General features: G+C 46.8%; 1 protein-coding gene across 2 annotated transcripts in view; it reads left to right on the top strand.

The window, feature by feature from the left end:
• The window catches only part of LOC139071832 (ras-specific guanine nucleotide-releasing factor 1-like), a 34747-nt gene that overhangs the window by 1868 nt on the left and 15192 nt on the right, over positions 1-17687 (top strand). For both annotated transcript variants that reach the window (XM_070555061.1, XM_070555060.1), the window contains exons 2-8: positions 3677-3783; positions 6819-6966; positions 8288-8380; positions 8899-9152; positions 9230-9309; positions 9394-9587; positions 10023-10132. In XM_070555061.1, the coding sequence (XP_070411162.1) occupies positions 3677-3783; positions 6819-6966; positions 8288-8380; positions 8899-9152; positions 9230-9309; positions 9394-9587; positions 10023-10132 (986 nt within the window). The remainder of the gene's footprint in view (positions 1-3676; positions 3784-6818; positions 6967-8287; positions 8381-8898; positions 9153-9229; positions 9310-9393; positions 9588-10022; positions 10133-17687) is intronic.

Genomic DNA, 17687 nt, shown 5'->3' with positions numbered 1-17687 from the left:
CACAGAGGCAATGTGCTTCAGGAGCAAGGACAGCAAGAACATAAAGCACTAAAATCGATGTGACGGCATAAAACTGCAAAAATTTAAAATTAGATGTAAGAATAAGATAAAAAGACAAAGTTAAAGGCTGAGCAGTTACAGTGCAGAAGGTGCAGCATGAGATCAGTCATTCATAGGCTGATGAATACATGAAAGTTACTAGAGTTGGGGCACTTTTGAGGTCATGAGGAAGCTGATTCCATCTGTGAGCAGCATAGTAGCTAAAAGCAGCTTCACCCTGTTTGGTTCTGACCCGGTTCTACCAGCTGACTGTTTCCTAAGGATTTACAGGAAGAAGATCCCACATGTATTCTGGCCCCGTTTGAGTGATTTATAAACTAGTAGAACTTTGAAGTTAATTCTGTAGTTTACTGGTAACCAGTGTAGAGACGTAAGAACAGGAGTGATGTGCTCGGTTCTCTTGGTTCCTGTTAAGATTCTAGCAGCAGCGTTCTGATTACGCTGCAGTTGCTTCACAGCGTTTTTGGGGGAAGACCAGTCAAAAGACCGTTGCAATAGTCCAGCCTGCTGGAGATGAACACATGAATGAGTTTCTCTGTCTGGTCTAGACATGAGACCTCTGAGTTGTGCTAGTTGATGCAGATAACACACCAATCTAGTTATAGCCTTAACGTGACCAGTGAAGCTCAGGTCTGAATCAGACATGACACCAAGATTTCTAACCTGGATCTTTGTCTTTATTCCTCTGGGGCCAAGCTGAGCAGTAACCTCCATCCTATCCTGATTTCCAAAGACAATACCTTCAGTCTTGACTTTGTTTAGCTGGAGGAAGTTTGATTGCATCCAATCATTAACGTCCTCCAAACACAGACAGAGTGAGCCTAGGGGACCACAGTCACTAGGTTATAGAGCCAGGTAGATCTGGGCATCATCTGCATATGATAATGCTGTTATTGTGTATGACCTAAGCCAGGGGGATCATGTAGAGATTGAAGAGCTGTGGTCCCAGAATCGTGCCTTGGGGGACCCCACATGTCACAGTGATCAGCAGTGATTTGTGAATTTTTTTAGGGATATTTACATTTAGTTGCTGGTCAGAGGGTTGTAAAGCGTTACTGTTGATGTAATCTCCCCTAAAATCACTGTCTTCACAAAAAGAAGGTTAGATTTTTGACAATAACTTTTAGAAATCCCATGAAAATAACCATATTTGCACTCTACTTTCAGGAACATATATGCAACATTACAAAAGAAGAAATTAAAAAGAATTCTAAAAAGTATAAAACAACTCCAATCCAGGATTACGGCGCCTTGTGGATTGAATGGCAGCACAACTAGAATAAAAAGTTTTATGTAAGATTACAATCTCTTATGAAACAAAGTTTAACTTGGCTGTGTTTTATATCGACGTTTATTCTGTCACACAGAAAAATAAGAGTTCTTCAGTGCTACTGAATAATAAAACTGTGTGTTTTAGCTCAAATATGTCTTGACCACATGAGTGATCGCACTAAGTTTCTATAGAAAACAGATAATTGTGGTAATTTTATGGCATTTTTGGCTAAATTCACACACATTTCTGCTTTTTCTGATGCATAACAGTATGTGCAAAATATCAGTGAAAAGTCATGAAAGCTTCTCCTTTGTGCAGATCAGCAGATGAGCACATGTAGTGTAGCTGAATCTTATTGTGGTCATGCATGAAATATGAGTGGCGTCTATGACAACAGCTGCTCGTGCAGACCTCTCCAGTAAATTTATTTCAAGAGTGAATGAAATGAATGTGAAAGCCTCCGTTAGCATAACAAAGCCCTCCCTTCAGCACATGTTTCTTTTATTTAAAACGTGTCAGGAAGACATCCTGTTATCCTGTTTGCATTTGCAGATATAGAAATTATAACCAAACCATTCTTATGAGTGGGAGCTGCTCTGCACAGCATCTGATCTCAGGTCTTTAAGTCGATGTGGTTCTGTAAACACCACTGTCAGTCTGCAAAACCGAAAGGCTCGACAGGAAAGGTGAAACGAGGACAGATGGACTAATTAATGCTTCACGCGCCTGAGGGCATTCAGACACCCCCCGATAAAAACACGGGAGTCAGAGAGCTGACTGCAGAGGTCGTCAGAGGCGATTCCACTCCTGACATTAAACCCGTTACGTGTGCAGATTAGGGCAGGTTTCAGGACCTCTGAGTGTGTGAGCACTGGAGGAGAGGTGGATGAGAATGTATGGGGTCTTACCTGTGTGTGTGTGTGTGTGTGTGTGTGTGTGTGTGTGTGTGTGTGTGTGTGTGTGTGTGTGTGTGTGTGCGCGCGTGTCCACATGTGGCTGAATGTGTGTGTGTGTGCGCATGAGTGTATGTGTCTGTGTGCATGTGCATGAGTGTATGTGCATGCATGTGTGTGTGTGTGTTCATGTGTCCACATGTGCATGTGTGTGTGTGTGCGCATGCGCATATGTGACTGTGTGCATGTGCATGAGTGTGTGTGCATGCGTGTGTGTGTGTGTGCGTGTGTCCACATGTGCATGAGTGTGCACATGCGTGTATGTGTCTATGTGCATGTGCATGAGTGTATGTGCATGCATGTGTGAGTGTGTGTGTGTGTGTGTGTGTGTGTGTGTGTGTGTGTGTGTGTGTGTGTGTGTGTGTGTGTGTGTGTGACAGGGAGAGGAGACGTACAATGTAGCAGATAGATTCCAAGCCAACTGCCACTTTGCAGGGCCACAGTGCTTTTTATAGTCCTCCTCAAAAAAATAAAAAAATAAAAACGCAAAAGATCCTTCTCTCCCTCCCTCTCTCTGTCTGCCTCTCCATTCTCATTGTATTCTTTGGAGTGTTCTACTTTTTAAACGTTCTTATTCCCCATTTAGAAAGGCGAGCTACGTTTAAGCCCACAGTTACCATGGCAACCCCTATTTGCATCTGAAAAAAAGTGCATTTGAAGGGGGGCCCAACAGAATGTGCAACAGCATGCTTTGGCGTTGTGCTTCACTAGCAGGAACTGAAAAAAACGCGTAATCTCAGATCGTTGTGAGGCTTAATCAAGATCGACTGTTTATCAGTTTATCAGCATTCGTTTTTCCACACGTGCTCCATGTCAGTTCATTACCAACAGCTGCTGTACCTGTAGAAGAGAATCAAAGGGGATGAGGAGTTACATGTAAGCACCTAAAAGCCTCACCAGCTGACAGGATGTGAGACTGGATGAACGTTGTTGAATAACGCTGGTCCTGCTCGTCAGGAAACGTGGACCATGTCACAAATGATCTTCAGTTTGGGAAGGATAAAAAATTCAATATTGTTGTTTTTGTGTTGGTTTACTTACGACGCCTCACTCTCACATAACCTGATGTTTTTAAACTGTGAGCTGTGGAGGCACAGATTCCTGCTCTGTTTATGTGGGGACTTTATTTCATGAGGTTTTGAAAATATATTCTCCTCGCATAAACTCTTGAGGGAATGAAAACGGGTTAAAACGCAGGATTTACATTTAATTCAGAGACGAGTTCCCAGGCTGCAGACATGAGGCCCAAGAGCCGTGTCCTCAGGACTGTCTCACTCACTGGTCTTGTTTGGGTCTATTTGAAGCGATCTGCGTGGTCGAATTTGGTCGATTTTACTTTTCGCGTTTTTAAGATAATGTTCCAACTCTCTGCTTGATTTTTGCTTCCCAGTATTACTTCACCGTCACGTTCAATCACGACAACCAGAAGGCTCTGGAGCTGCGAACGGAAGACGTCAAAGACTGTGATGAGTGGGTGGCTGCCATCACACAGGCCAGGTAACACACACACACACACACACACACACACACACACACACACACACACACAACCTTTAACCTTGTGCGGTGTTTGACATCTTAGCGGGAATCAGCTGACATCGGTCGAGCATAACAGTCCTTCCGATTAAAGGCTGTTTGGAGTGTTTCTACGTTGATTTCCACTGAAAATCTGATCATCAAATAAAGTTTGTTTACAAGGTCACAAAAATATTACATTTCAGAAATCAGATGATGAAGTTGTGGGAAGAAAAACTGGACCAGCTGAGCTCCGCCACATGTCACTGTAATGAAATCAGCTGTCCACTGTGTGTGTGTGTGTGTGTGTGTGTGTGTGGTTTTTTGAATAGATGAGAGAAGAGTAGATATTTTGGTAATGGTTTATAAAACAAACAGCAAATGAAAAAACTTTGTCATAAACCAACATCTGACTGAGCTGCAATCCTTGGAAAGTATTTTGAGAACTAACAAATAGAAAAAATGGAGTCACCGAATAGGTGTGAATCCATTGATTTCAGACTGAGAAACCATCTATGTGCTCACCATCTGTCAAAGCCCAGGAAAATCCATCAGCTGTGTAGCATGGTGGGGGAAAGCAGATGATGTGGGCTTGCTCTGCACCAACAGGAACTGAAAACCATGACCGTTTCTGACCATGATAGAACAAAACACCAACAAATTTACACCAGAATTGGTTAAAACAATAACATAATAAAAATATAAAACAAAATCTAACAAGCTCTGCCCAGAGGCTGACTGCAGCATTGGATTTAAGCCCGGCCCTCTCCATGTTGTGCACATTCTGAATCATTCTTAGAGCAAAAAGCCTCTCAGAGAGCCATCGATAAATCTCACTCAGAATGGTTTTAGATTCACAAACGAACCGTTTTTATGAACTTGGCATATATTTCCTTCCAGAAATCCCCATGAGCCTTTTTAAAGGCAGCAGTAGCTCAACAGGTAGAGCAGGTTGTCCGGTAATCGGAAGGTTGCAGGTTCAAACCCGACTCCGGACAGAGAATTCTACTGTTGTGTCCTTGGGCAAGACACCTAACCCACGTTGCCTGCTGGTGGTGGTCGGAGGGACCGGTGGCGCCTGTGCTTGGCAGTCTCGCCTCTGTCAGTGCGCCCCAGGGCAGCTGTGGCTACATCGTAGCTCATCCCCACCAGCGTGTGAATGTGTGTGTGAATGGATGTATGGTACACTGTAGTGTAAAGCGCTTTGGAGTCCTTACTGTGAGAGGCGCTACACAAGTGCGGATCATTTATCATTTATAAAGTCAAACATCAATTTAACTTGAGGTGTTGATGTCATGGTTGTATTACCGTTGAGACGGATTAAGCAACTTAAGCAGGATAATACTATAATTGGGCAAAACGGAGAGTAAGTCTGCTGTACCGCTAACAACAAGCTAAGACTAACATGAGCCAACTAAAACTAAAATAAACCATAAATAAATTTAAAAAACACACTTTTTGACCAAAATTATTATTACTTACAAAGTCCTGTAGCAACAAAGCCAGGTCACCATCAGTCAGTGATTGTGTAGCCTCCTTTAGCTCCCTCAAACTATGTAGGCCGTGCCAATGTTCACTTTGGTTTTAGCTCTTTGCTTCATCTCCAAAACATTACTGTCTTACTTTCCCATGATACCAACAGAAAAAGCAAACTACTTTTTTCTGGTTTTGGGGCTTTTTAATAATGATTAGTGAACTGAAAATGCTAAACACTAGCTTTACAGCTAACAGCTTTAAAGCAGTTAAAGAGCGCCCCCTATAGAGCTCTGATGGAGGGCTGCAGAGTGGTGTCAAATATGAAACTGGTCAAGTTTCTAACCCAGCAATCACTGAGATCAGTGTTGAAGCTCTTGCTTAATCTGTTGTTACTTTAAATGTCAGCGGCGTGCACTTGTGTGTTTGATTGAACTCACTCAAAAGGAAGCTGATGAGCAGTCTGTCGATGCAGCGGATTGTACAGTACAGGGACACGTCGGGCGTCTGTCATGCTTTATTTTCTAAGTTTATGTTGTTCAGTTGAAACATCAAAACCTCAAAATGTTTGAAGTGTGTATTTTTGTAGCGCCTGTGAGTAAAGAGCTGCAGTCATTCACCCATTCACACAGACATTCACACACTGGTTGGGATGAACTATGAGGTAGCCGCAACTGTCTTGGGGCGCACAGACAGAGGTGAGGCCTGCCGAGCACTGGCGCCACCGATCCCTCCGACCACCACCAGCAGGTAAGGCAGGTTAAGTGTCTTGCCCAAGGACACAACAGCAGCATTTTCTGGACAACAAGCTCTACCTCCTGAGCTGCTGTTCCTTTCTAATTTATGCTCAGATGCACCTGATAAAAACACAACTGTATGACAGATCACTTGCTGCTTTGGTCCCCCAGACTCTGGAGCTCTCTCCCCCTGAGCCTGAGATCTCTCAGTGGTCTCCTTTAAGAAGCCGCTGAGAACTCACCCAGACCAGCTTCTGCGTGATCTTCGGTTGAACCTTCATCACTACCCTCTCCTCATTCAGCTCTTTCTACCAAGTTTGCCTTTCCTGTGATCCACTAATTACCTCTTTCTTATTCATTCCCTTCCCTTAGCCTGAGATCAGTGGACTCAGTGGTCTCCTTTATAAAGCAGCCGAAAACTCACCTGTTCACCTTTTGTATGACCTTTATCACCGCCCTCTCCTTGTTCTGCTCTCCCCACCTATTCCACCTTCCTCAGGATCCACTGATTCCCCTCTTTCCTGTTCACTCTCTCTCTCTTTCTTTACATTTTTAATCACAATTGTCTATTTTTGCTCATTTTAAATATATTTTTGATCATTTTCTAAATTCTTTTTTACATTTTTACACTTTTTGTTTTTGTGAAGCGCCTCGTGATTTTTGTCTTGAGAGGCGCTGTAGAAATGATCTTATCTTTTTCTTCTTCTTTAAAGTTCCCTCCTCTGTGTGCTGATCCCAAGTCCGCTTTAGCTTCGGAGAAGTCTACTGAGAAGTTCATGTCTTCCTCCTGTCTTTGTGTCTGCTCAGCTACAGGAACCTGGCCACAGAGCACGAGACCCTCATGCAGAAGTACCTCCATCTGATCCAAATAGTGGAGACGGAGAAAACGGTTGCCAAGCAACTTCGGCAACAGATAGAGGATGGGGAAATCGAGATAGAGCGGCTAAAATCGGAGGTACCTCACCTTGTGATTTCACCTGTCTTTAGAAAACGATGCAGCGGGGACAAAGGTCCCGACTCAGCTTAAAAACCTAAAGTTGTGAGTTGGTGATAACCCTAACACCGAGTGTTTCGTCTCCTCATTATTCAGCCTGAACCAGATCAAATGGGTCTCGCTTTAATGTGCTAATGGACGCTTCCATTGAATCCAGCATTTTCAATATGCATGAATCAGATGTTGTAAAGGATACTAGAGCCTGCTCCGCAAAATAATGAGCTACTCTCTCCCTTTCATGGCTAAAGTGTTCAACTCACAATGGACTTTGTTTATTTTCAGTCCTTTGATAAAAGTTTTTCACAATTTGTGAGAGCAGTAGGTGTGAATATAACAGAGTATAACAAACACAATACGTGGTTCAGGGTGGTTTTTTTCTTTTGCATCTGTCAGTTCTTTGAAGCAGCTAATGGACCAAAGCAAAGTGGATCAAAAGGCGGTTTACATAACTGAATAAAACATAAATAAAACAAAATAAAACCGTGATGTAAGAGAATAATACGAAAGAATAATAAATCACCGAGATTACATGAAGGATTTTACAATCATTTTAGGTCAAGAACAAAAACTACAGAATCAATAACGGCAAAATAGAACATTTGTGAATTTTATAAAACAACAGTTGAGTTTAAAGAGCAAGTCACCCCCAAATCAACTTTTTTTGCTGATAAACTATATCAATGAGTGTCTAATCGTGCTGTAGACATGTGTAGTCAATAATTTGGCACTTTAGTGCATCTTAGTTGAAATTTTAATATTTTGCCTAAAACTGACAGTGTTGCACCATCTTCAAGTAAAAAACTCTGCACTGCATTTGAATTTAAATCTGCCAACGCTATTGGCTAAGAGGTACACTATGACGTTAGCTGATACCATATGATGTCACAATGTCTTTGTGAGCCTGTATTTGTTAGCGATTCCGCCCCTCTTGGTCTTCCAGGCAACAGCAGTTGTTGCATTTTTCAAACAGGAAGTGGGAGTGGATTAAGACACTGGTAGGGGATGACTTGCAAAAAATATGCTGAAAACTGTTATTCTATATTCATATTTGGAATTTAGAACAGTGAGAACATTTACTTTTAAGCAAAATGTTATTGAAGTTGTGTAATTTTGATGATGAGAATAAAAGAGGTCAACCATAAACTTAAAACTACCAAAACTGTTATTTCTGCAAAAAGACTATTTTTGTTTTTATGGACAGGTTTGAGTTTCTCTCACTTCTGAGTCAGTTTAGATAAAAATGCTCCTGAAATGAGAAAAAAAGTTCTGTTATGAATTTTAGATCGGTGGTCTGCTGAAGGACAACGAGAAGATCCAGTCCAACCCAGAAGTACCACCCAGCGACGATGACACAGAGATAAAGAAAATAAAGAAGGTGAGATGTGACTTTGATTTTCATTTTATTTGTTAGATCACTATTTAATACCTCAAAAACGAATCTGCGGTTGTTCATCGAACCCTAACGCCACTTCGGGTCCTGAAATGATAGCGTGGGCGTCAGAAATGTATTTAAATATATTAAAGCATATTTTTATGATACTTATTCCAAAATGTTAAATAGTTAGTTTAATTATTTCTGCACATTTTTGACCCCACATCTTCCCAACTAGTAATATGTACTAAATATGTGGATGTATGCTAAAAGAGTTAAAGATTATTACCCAACACTAATATTATCACAATAAGTATTACCCTGCATTATAACATGATGTGTGATGGGGGTTCCATTTAAATTATGTTTTGAAAAAAAAAAAACACAAAATAAAACTCTAATTTGAGCTAAGATTATAGTTTGACCTGCAGAATGAGCATAGAAATAACCTAACCTACAGCCCAGAGCCTCAGAAATCATTAGGACCTGTTTATTTACAACCAAAGTCGTTTTCACCTCAGGTGCAGAGTTTCCTGAGAGGATGGATTTGCAGACGAAAGTGGAAGACCATCATCCAGGACTACATTCGTTCCCCCCACGCTGAAAGCATGAGGAAGAGGAACCAGGTGGTGTTCAGCATGCTGGAGGCAGAAGCCGAATACGTCCAGCAGCTCCACATCCTGGTCAACAACTTCCTGCGACCACTTCGCATGGCAGCCAGCTCCAAGAAGCCACCCATTACTCACGATGATGTCAGCAGCATCTTTCTGAACAGGTGGCTGGTTGGGAAGGGGGAATGACTGGGAACTATGGAAGCATCTAAGCAACACGTGTTTTTGTGCTTTCTTTAAGCGAGACCATCATGTTCCTCCACCAGATCTTCTACCAGGGTCTGAAGGCCAGAATAGCCAGCTGGCCGACATTGGTTCTGGGTAAGACTTGTGTCGTGATTTGGATGGATGCAGCTTTGTGGCACAAATACAACCTAAAAGTACATTTTATTTTCCTATTGTTAGCTGACCTGTTTGACATCCTTCTGCCTATGCTGAACATCTACCAAGAGTTTGTGAGGAACCACCAGTACAGCCTACAGATTCTTGCTCACTGCAAACAAAACCGAGACTTTGATAAACTGCTGAAACAGTATGAGGCCAAGCCCGACTGTGAGGAGAGGACGCTGGAGACCTTTCTCACCTACCCCATGTTTCAGGTACCAACGTTTTACTCGTTACTGAACCCAGCCAAGACTCAAATGTATTGCTGCTACAATGTATTCTAAAAATGTTTATATTGCTGCCATGTTTGCTGCAATGATTCAGAGGCATAAATATCACCATCATCAGCAAAGTGTAGCACTCTTGGTGCATGCAGGGGTCAGCTCCAGCAGGAATTTCATAATATTTCTATCAAATTAATTGTATAATGCTAAACTGATGGTGATACGACAGTTTCTAAATCAAGTTTTCAAAAAATGCTGAAAAATGTGGAGACTGGAGCAGTTTTAGATCGGCAGCTGTAAAGCCATTAGCTCATCAGTCCTTTAATGCTTAAACTCTACCTAGGAAGCCACAGTGAGTGAGATAGTAATGTTTAGCTTCCAATTTGTGGAGAAATCCCTGTAAACCTTATCCCCATTCCCACGCAGATCCCTCGTTACATCCTGACGTTGCACGAATTGCTGGCCCACACGCCTCATGAGCATGTGGAGAGGAACAGCTTGGACTACGCCAAGTCAAAATTGGAAGAACTTTCCAGGTAGATTGATTGATCTACAGTGTAATGAAAAGTCTAAAACTGTCAGGAACTGAACTCAGAAGACCCGTGAAGATGCCAACACAGTAAAAATATATATAAAAAAAGTCTTTATTTCAAGCAGAGTTACCAGATGGGCGAGGCTGGAGACAGAGTCGGAGACAGGCTAAGGTCAAAATGGCAGGCAGGATACAAGGCAGGGGTCAGGCAAAAAACAAGGTCCAGAGGCAAAGATCAGGCAGGGTGGATGGCTGGAGAACTACTGGCAAGGCTGTAATAATCTGGCATCTGTTGACTGGATGGCTGGTTCTTTTATAGCAGGGGAAGCAGGTGTGTGGGATGAGGCTGATTACAGGAGCAGGTGGAATGAATGGAGCTGATTGAAGCTGACAGAGGTTGCTGGGGAAAACAGGGCTTGGCTGGAGCTTGGTGAGAGGACAAGGTGAGCTGAATGAGGAGGGAATGATAAGGCAGATGAGGGTAAAGGATGGGAGTCATGACAGAACCCCCCCTCAAGGGTGGATACCAGACGCCCACAGGAAACCAGAGCAGGGCGGGAGGAGGGGGACCAGGAAGGAGGGCCGGAGCAGGGCGGGAGGAGGGGGACCAGGAAGGAGGGCCAGAAGAGTCTGGGGGGCCGGCGATGGGGAACCAGGAGCCGGGACTGTTGGAGCCTGGTGGGCCGGCAACGGAGAACCAGGAGCCGGTACTGTTGGAGCCTGGGGGGCTGGCAACGGGGAACCAGGAGCCTGGACTGTGGGAGTCTGGGGGGCCGGCGACGGGGAACCAGGAGCCTGGACTGTTGGAGCCTGGGGAGCCGGCGGCGGGGAACTAGGAGCCGGGACTGTGGGAGTCTGGGGGACCGGCGACGGGGAACCAGGAGCCTGGACTGTGGGAGTCTGGGGGGGCCGGCGACGGGGAACCAGGAGCCTGGACTGTGGGAGTCTGGGGGGCCGGCGACGGAGAACCAGGAGCCTGGACTGTGGGAGTCTGGGGGCAGGCGACGGGGAACCAGGAGCCAGGACTGTGGGAGTCTGGGGGGCCGGCGACAGGGAACCAGAAGCCTCGACTGTAGGAGTCTGGGGGGCCGGCGACGGAGAACCAGGACCCGGGACTGTAGGAGTGTGGTGATAGAGGACACTGGTGGACGAGGACTAAGAGGGGACTCTGGACCAAGACTAAGACTAAGAGGGGAAACTGGGCTACTGCTAAGAGGGGACTCTGGACCAAGACTAAGACTAAGAGGGGAAACTGGACTACTACTAAGAGGGGACTCTGGACCAAGACTAAGACTAAGAGGGGAAACTGGACTACTACTAAGAGGGGACTCTGGACTAAGACTACGAGGGGACACTGGACTACTACTAAGAGGGGACTCTGGACTACTACTAAGAGGGGACTCTGGACTACTACTAAGAGGGGACTCTGGACCAAGACTACGAGGGGACACTGGACCAAGACTACGAGGGGACACTGGACCAAGACTACGAGGAGACACTAGAGGAGGACGACTACGAGGAGACACTAGAGGAGGACGACTACGAGGAGACACAAGAGGAGGACGACTACGAGGAGACACTAGAGGAGGACGACTACGAGGAGACACTAGAGGAGGACGACTACGAGGGGACACTAGAGGAGGACGACTACGAGGGGACACTAGAGGAGGACGACTAAGAGGGGACACGAGAGGAGGACAACTAAGAGGGGACACTAGAGGAGGACGACTAAGAGGGGACACTAGAGGAGGACGACTAAGAGGGGACACAGACTCTGGGACTAGTGGGGACGTAGACTCTGGGACTAGTGGGGACGTAGACTCTGGGACTAGTGGGGGCGTAGACTCTGGGACTAGTGGGGACGTAGACTCTGGGACTAGTGGGGACGTAGACTCTGGGACTAGTGGGGACGTAGACTCTGGGACTTGAGGGGAGACTTGAGACTGGGGAACTTGAGACTGGGGAACTTGAGAGCAAGAGACGTCCTCGTCAGAGCAGGAGACGTCCTCTTCAGAGCAGGAGACGTCCTCTTCAGAGCAGGAGACGTCCTCTTCAGAGCAGGAGACGTCCTCTTCAGAGCAGGAGACGTCCTCTTCAAAAGGCGGAAGTAGGAACCCCACTGAGCGTGGATGCGGTGAGACTCCTGGGACCACCGCTGGACGTGGATGCGGTGCGCCTCCAGGGACCCCCACTGGATGTGGACGCGGTGCATCTCCAGGGACCACCGCTGGACGTGGACGCGGTGCGCCTCCTGGGACCACCGCTGGACGTGGACAGGACGGAGGGACTCGAGGCTTGAGCGGCGTAGCTACAAAACCTTGCGTCTGTGAAGGCCATGAATTAGTAGAAGGTCTCCCGGACTGCCACTGTTGCGTTGTCAGGTACTTGTTGCGCAAGACGGCCGCAGCAGGCCTGGACGGAGGAGTGGAACCTCTGCGTGGCTATGGCCTGATGGCCAGCCGCGTTCCCCAGAACGGTGACGCCTGCTCCTTCTCTAGTTCCATGAAGTCCAGGAGCGTGAGATACTCCATGACAGGAATGAAGAGAGAAAAAAAAATACTCCCAAGTGCTGTGTTGGCGTAGGGTCAGAATTGGGCCAGATTATTCTGTCAGGAACTGAACTCAGAAGACCCGTGAAGACGCCAACACAGTAAAAATATATTTAAAAAAGTCTTTATTTCAAGCAGAGTTACCAGATGGGCGAGGCTGGAGACAGAGTCGGAGACAGGCTAAGGTCAAAATGGCAGGCAGGATACAAGGCAGGGGGCAGGCAAAAAACAAGGTCCAGAGGCAAAGATCAGGCAGGGTGGATGGCTGGAGAACTACTGGCAAGGCTGTAATAATCTGGCATCTGTTGACTGGATGGCTGGTTCTTTTATAGCAGGGGAAGCAGGTGTATGGGATGAGGCTTATTACAGGAGCAGGTGGAATGAATGGAGCTGATTGAAGCTGACAGAGGTTGCTGGGGAAAACAGGGCTTGGCTGGAGCTTGGTGAGAGGACAAGGTGAGCTGAATGAGGAGGAAATGATAAGGCAGATGAGGGTAAAGGATGGGAGTCATGACAAAAACTACATTTTATTTATTTATAAGTGTCCTAGACTTTACAACCACTTTACCTTGTTAATGAATTTGGCAGTTTGGGGTGTCTAAAAAGCCCGTGGTGTTCCTTGTACACTAGTAATGTTGTACTGGCCCCAAAGAACAGTTTGTTCTGAGAATAGCTGGCCTGACACATCATAAGTGTAACGGACGAGTTGTAGAGGTTCGAGCTCATGGTCTCAGGACAAATAAGAGATAGGCGACAAATACCTTTGGAGTACGGGAACACGTCTCCGTTTATTTGGAAGCTTCACTTGTTAACACCACAGCAGCCTGCGAATGAATGAAGGTCCACACAGAAAGTCTAGTGACTCCACCCTCCAGTCTGACAGTCTAGGTTAACGGCACATGCGCACAACCCATCACCCGCTTACAGCCCCCCCCCCCCCCCACACACACACACACAAAAGAAATGTCCCCAATTTGTGAACAACACTATGAAATGGACAACAACATAGTAGATGTAACTTAAAGGCCTCAAATATAACATGGCACTACATGACAGAAACCCAACATACCAGCTAACATGTACAAAACAAAATAAAATAAAAACCCAAAATATTACCTCATGAACCACCGCAAAATGTGCTGGTGGTTTGGTACGTCGTCCTGCACGAGAAACCTGTACTGCATTACCCATTCAAAAAGAGGTCCCTTCCAAACTAGGGCTGGTACTAACACCAAACTCAGGTGAGGGAACAGGGGTCCCCGAATCATAACCAGCTGGTGACAGGGCAAGATCTGGAACTTCGAGGGATGGTAAACACACAGGTGGAGTCGGGCCCGCCAGTGGGAAGGTTACGGGAAGGCAGTAGCGCCGTAGTCGGTCATAGTGTACAGTTGGATGGGAGCCTCATCTCCAAATGGGCTACTGATCACATAGGTAACCCCAACTGAGTTGCCCCTGTCCAGCCTCTGTTGCACAATGTAAGGTCCTTTCCAATGGGGAGCCAGTTTACGATGGCTCTCTGTCGGATCATTTAACCACAGTAGGTCCCCGGGCTCATATGGATGATGTTGCTGTCCTCTGTCATAGAATGTTCTGTTTGTCACTGGCAGTTATGCTATTGTCCCTACACTGTCGAAAAGCAGTCTGTAGGCGTCTTTGCAGGGATAGAACAAACTCATTTGAAGAGTCCTGCCCAGGATCACATTGCAGAGTCGGACCCAGTACCATGTCAACTGGAGTACGAGCTTCTCGCCCGTGGGTGAGAAAATAAGGTGTGAATCGCTAGTGTTGTAAGCAAAGGCGACTTGTGAAAGACAGGAGTCCCACTCACCCTCACATGCCAGTAGAAGGGTTCTATTTAGCCTCTCCACCTTGCCATCAGACTTGGGGTTATAGGGTGTGGTATGTGTTTTTTTCACCCCCAGCATTTCGCATAACAGTCTAACCACTTCAGATTCAAACTGCCTGCCCATGTCCGTATGAAGAGTCTACATCACCCCATGCTCAAGGATATAACTATTAAAGAGGCATTCAGCCACTGTAGTGGCTCTTTGGTCAGTTACCGCATAGAGACTGACGAATTTAGTGAAGTAGTCTTCAACGACCAAAACATAACGGTTGCCTTTTGAAGTGATAGGCAACTCCAGTATGTCGGCCGCAACATGTTGGAAGGGACGCTGCACTAAAGATGACTTCATAGGGGCTTGCTGATGGGGAACTGGAGACTTCCGTCTCTGGCATGCATACCACTGGTCACACCACGCTCGGATGGCAGCATACATACTGGGCCAGTTGCACACGCTGCATGCTCGAGCCAAGGTCCGTTCGACCGGGAGGTGGGCAGACAATGGACCACCATGCAGATGGTGCAAAACCTCGGGAACAGGGTGACTGGTATGACAATTTGCTGAGTCTGCTCCACATCTGACAGTGCCACAACCCTACACAAAACCCCGTCGACTAGAGCCATCCGGGCAAACTCATGCCACAAAATCCTAACTCCCCGGCCAGCACCCTTCATTCTCCCTCGTGGTGGCCTTTGGCCCTCTTTGAGCCATTTTAGAACACATACAATATCTGGGTCTCTCTCTTGGAGCTGCTTAATGTCAGAGCCATCATGAGACAGAGATTGAACCATGACCTGGTCAGGCTCAATAGGTCCGGGCATGTCAGGGGCTGGCACATTCTGGGGGGGGGGGTGGGGGGGGGGTGGGGGGGGGCTCCTCTGGGGTCTCAACAGAGCACACCAAGCTGGCAGAAAAATCAGCAGTCTGTGTCCCTGAACTTGCCACTGCAACAGGCAAGACAGGACACCGTGATAAAGCGTCAGCGTTGGTATGATGCACCCCGTTCTTATGAACAATCACCCAGTTGTATGGGTCCAACTCAAGGGCCCAGCGACTACGCTGGCCTTTATGGTCATTGTCAACAGGGAGCCGCCTTAGACCAAGTAAGGGTCTGTTGTCAGTAACAATAGTAAAAGGCCGTAGGCCTAAGTAATGTTTAAAGTGCCGGACAGACCACACTATTGCCCACAGTTCTCTGTCATACGTGGACCACTTGCGCTCCGCTGCAGTGAGAGCATGGCTGGCGTATGCAACAACTCTTTCAAGACCTTCAAAGGTCTGCGCAAGCACAGCCCCAATTGCAGTTTGGGACGCGTCTGTGTACAATACAAAAGGTTGTGCAAAGTCAGGGTGGCACATCACAGGTTCACCTGCACGGGAACAACCATTTCACAGTATGGCGGAATAATGACATCTGTAGACATGGTTATATTGCAACATTTTGGGATAAAGTCTGCAGCATGTAACAGAGGAATGTCAATCCCTTTGAGGCGAACAAACCCCCCCGGCCACATCTAGGACAGCCTGATATGCAAGCATGAAATCAAGACCCAAAAGAACTTTGTGTGTAGCCCCCCCCCCCCTTACAATATGCACAGTCTGTTCTACGTAAATCTCACTCAAACAGATTGAAATGGTCATTGTTCCAAGTGAGTCCAAGAGTTGTCCATTCACAGCATGAGCAAATATGTAGTCAGCACCAAGTACACGTTTGCGTAGGGCAGGGATCGACGACTTGAAGTCTTCCGAAATCAGTGAAACATTTGAACCAGAGTCAAGTAGAACAGCAACACCCACCCCCTCAATCAGTCCTTTTACATTGGATGTATGTTTGGACTCACCCATCAGTCTGCAGTCCATCGAAGCAACATCAGCCACAACTGATGAGCGTCCACTGTGACCCTCAGCGGGAGAAACTGGTGTCCGGGTCTCAACACAAGTTATCGGTAGTTTCCCTGGTTCCGTCCAGCTGGAGAAGGAGAAGGTGAACGCCGAGAAGGTGATAGAAATCTCACACTCTTCCTCCACTGTGGTCCTTCACTGGCGCGTGGTCTCTGGGGGCTCCTGCTTCCCAGGCGGTTTGCAGGATCATCTGGTGAACCTCCATTGGATCCCCGTGAAGGAGCAAGCCATTCCTCATCGCGTCCATCCGAACGTCCTCCTCGGGAAGAGCGCCCCCTTCTGTGAAACTCCGGCTGGTGTGCCCTAGCAGCGGATCGGCAGCCATCTCCACCACAGTCGCACGAACACGGAAGACGCGGGTCCATGTATGCTCCAACGTCTGACAGACGAGCCCGTCTGTCATCCTCCACACCGCGGCTTCGTGCCTTCATATCTGTCACATCCATTTGTAATTTTTCCATCCTTGCAGATAAACGCTCCACAGCACCAAGGAGAATCTCTGTGTCCTTATTATCATAGCCCCTCTCAGCAGTCCCAGCAGGAGAAAGTGCAGCCACCGTCACCGGGCCATTTGAGGAGAAGTTGCCGGTCTGCGTCCCTACGCCCAAGGCCACCCTAGTCTGCTCACAACGTCCAGCAATAATCAGGGCCTCGTCTAGATCAGTAGCCCACTGTTTGTGACATTTAGCACGGAGGCCTGGTTCCAGACTGGCGAGAAAACGCCTAAACTTTTCTCCATTTTGTGCCCTGGCGTCATACTCAGGAAAAGCCTCCGTGACAAGCCTCGAAATATCAGCGCATATATCTCCAAACTCTCATTAGCCAGCCTAGGCCGAGCAGAAACACAGGTCTGAAAGTACAAGATGAACTGTTTCTGTCCAAATGCCTCATTTAACTGCATTTTAACACGGTCAAAGTCACCTTGCGTAGCTGCAGGGAGGCTGTCCCACAAAAGGAAAGCGGCCCCGTCCAGTCTAGTGGGCAAAAGAGCAGCCAAAGTGGCGGTGTAGCTCCGTCTTCCCGCTCCTCGGGTTTGGGCGCGAACGGCAGCCTCAAACTGTTTAATCCAAGTAGCGAAGAGTTTACGACCGTCGCCACAAAATGGCGTGGGTAGCTCCACTTTGATGTTACACACATCCTCAGTCCAAACTGTGCTCTGCTTGTCTTCGTCCATACCGGTAAAAGAGCCTCCGAACATGGTCCTGCGTAGCCTTCTCACGAGTCACGTCCCGGGGGTAAACGTCGCCAAACACCGATGCCA

Source organism: Nothobranchius furzeri, chromosome 9 (genome assembly GCF_043380555.1).
Source record: "Nothobranchius furzeri strain GRZ-AD chromosome 9, NfurGRZ-RIMD1, whole genome shotgun sequence".
Taxonomy (NCBI): domain Eukaryota; kingdom Metazoa; phylum Chordata; class Actinopteri; order Cyprinodontiformes; family Nothobranchiidae; genus Nothobranchius; species Nothobranchius furzeri.
Note: the sequence above shows the minus strand (reverse complement) of the source record. Positions and strands in the feature narration are given on the sequence as shown.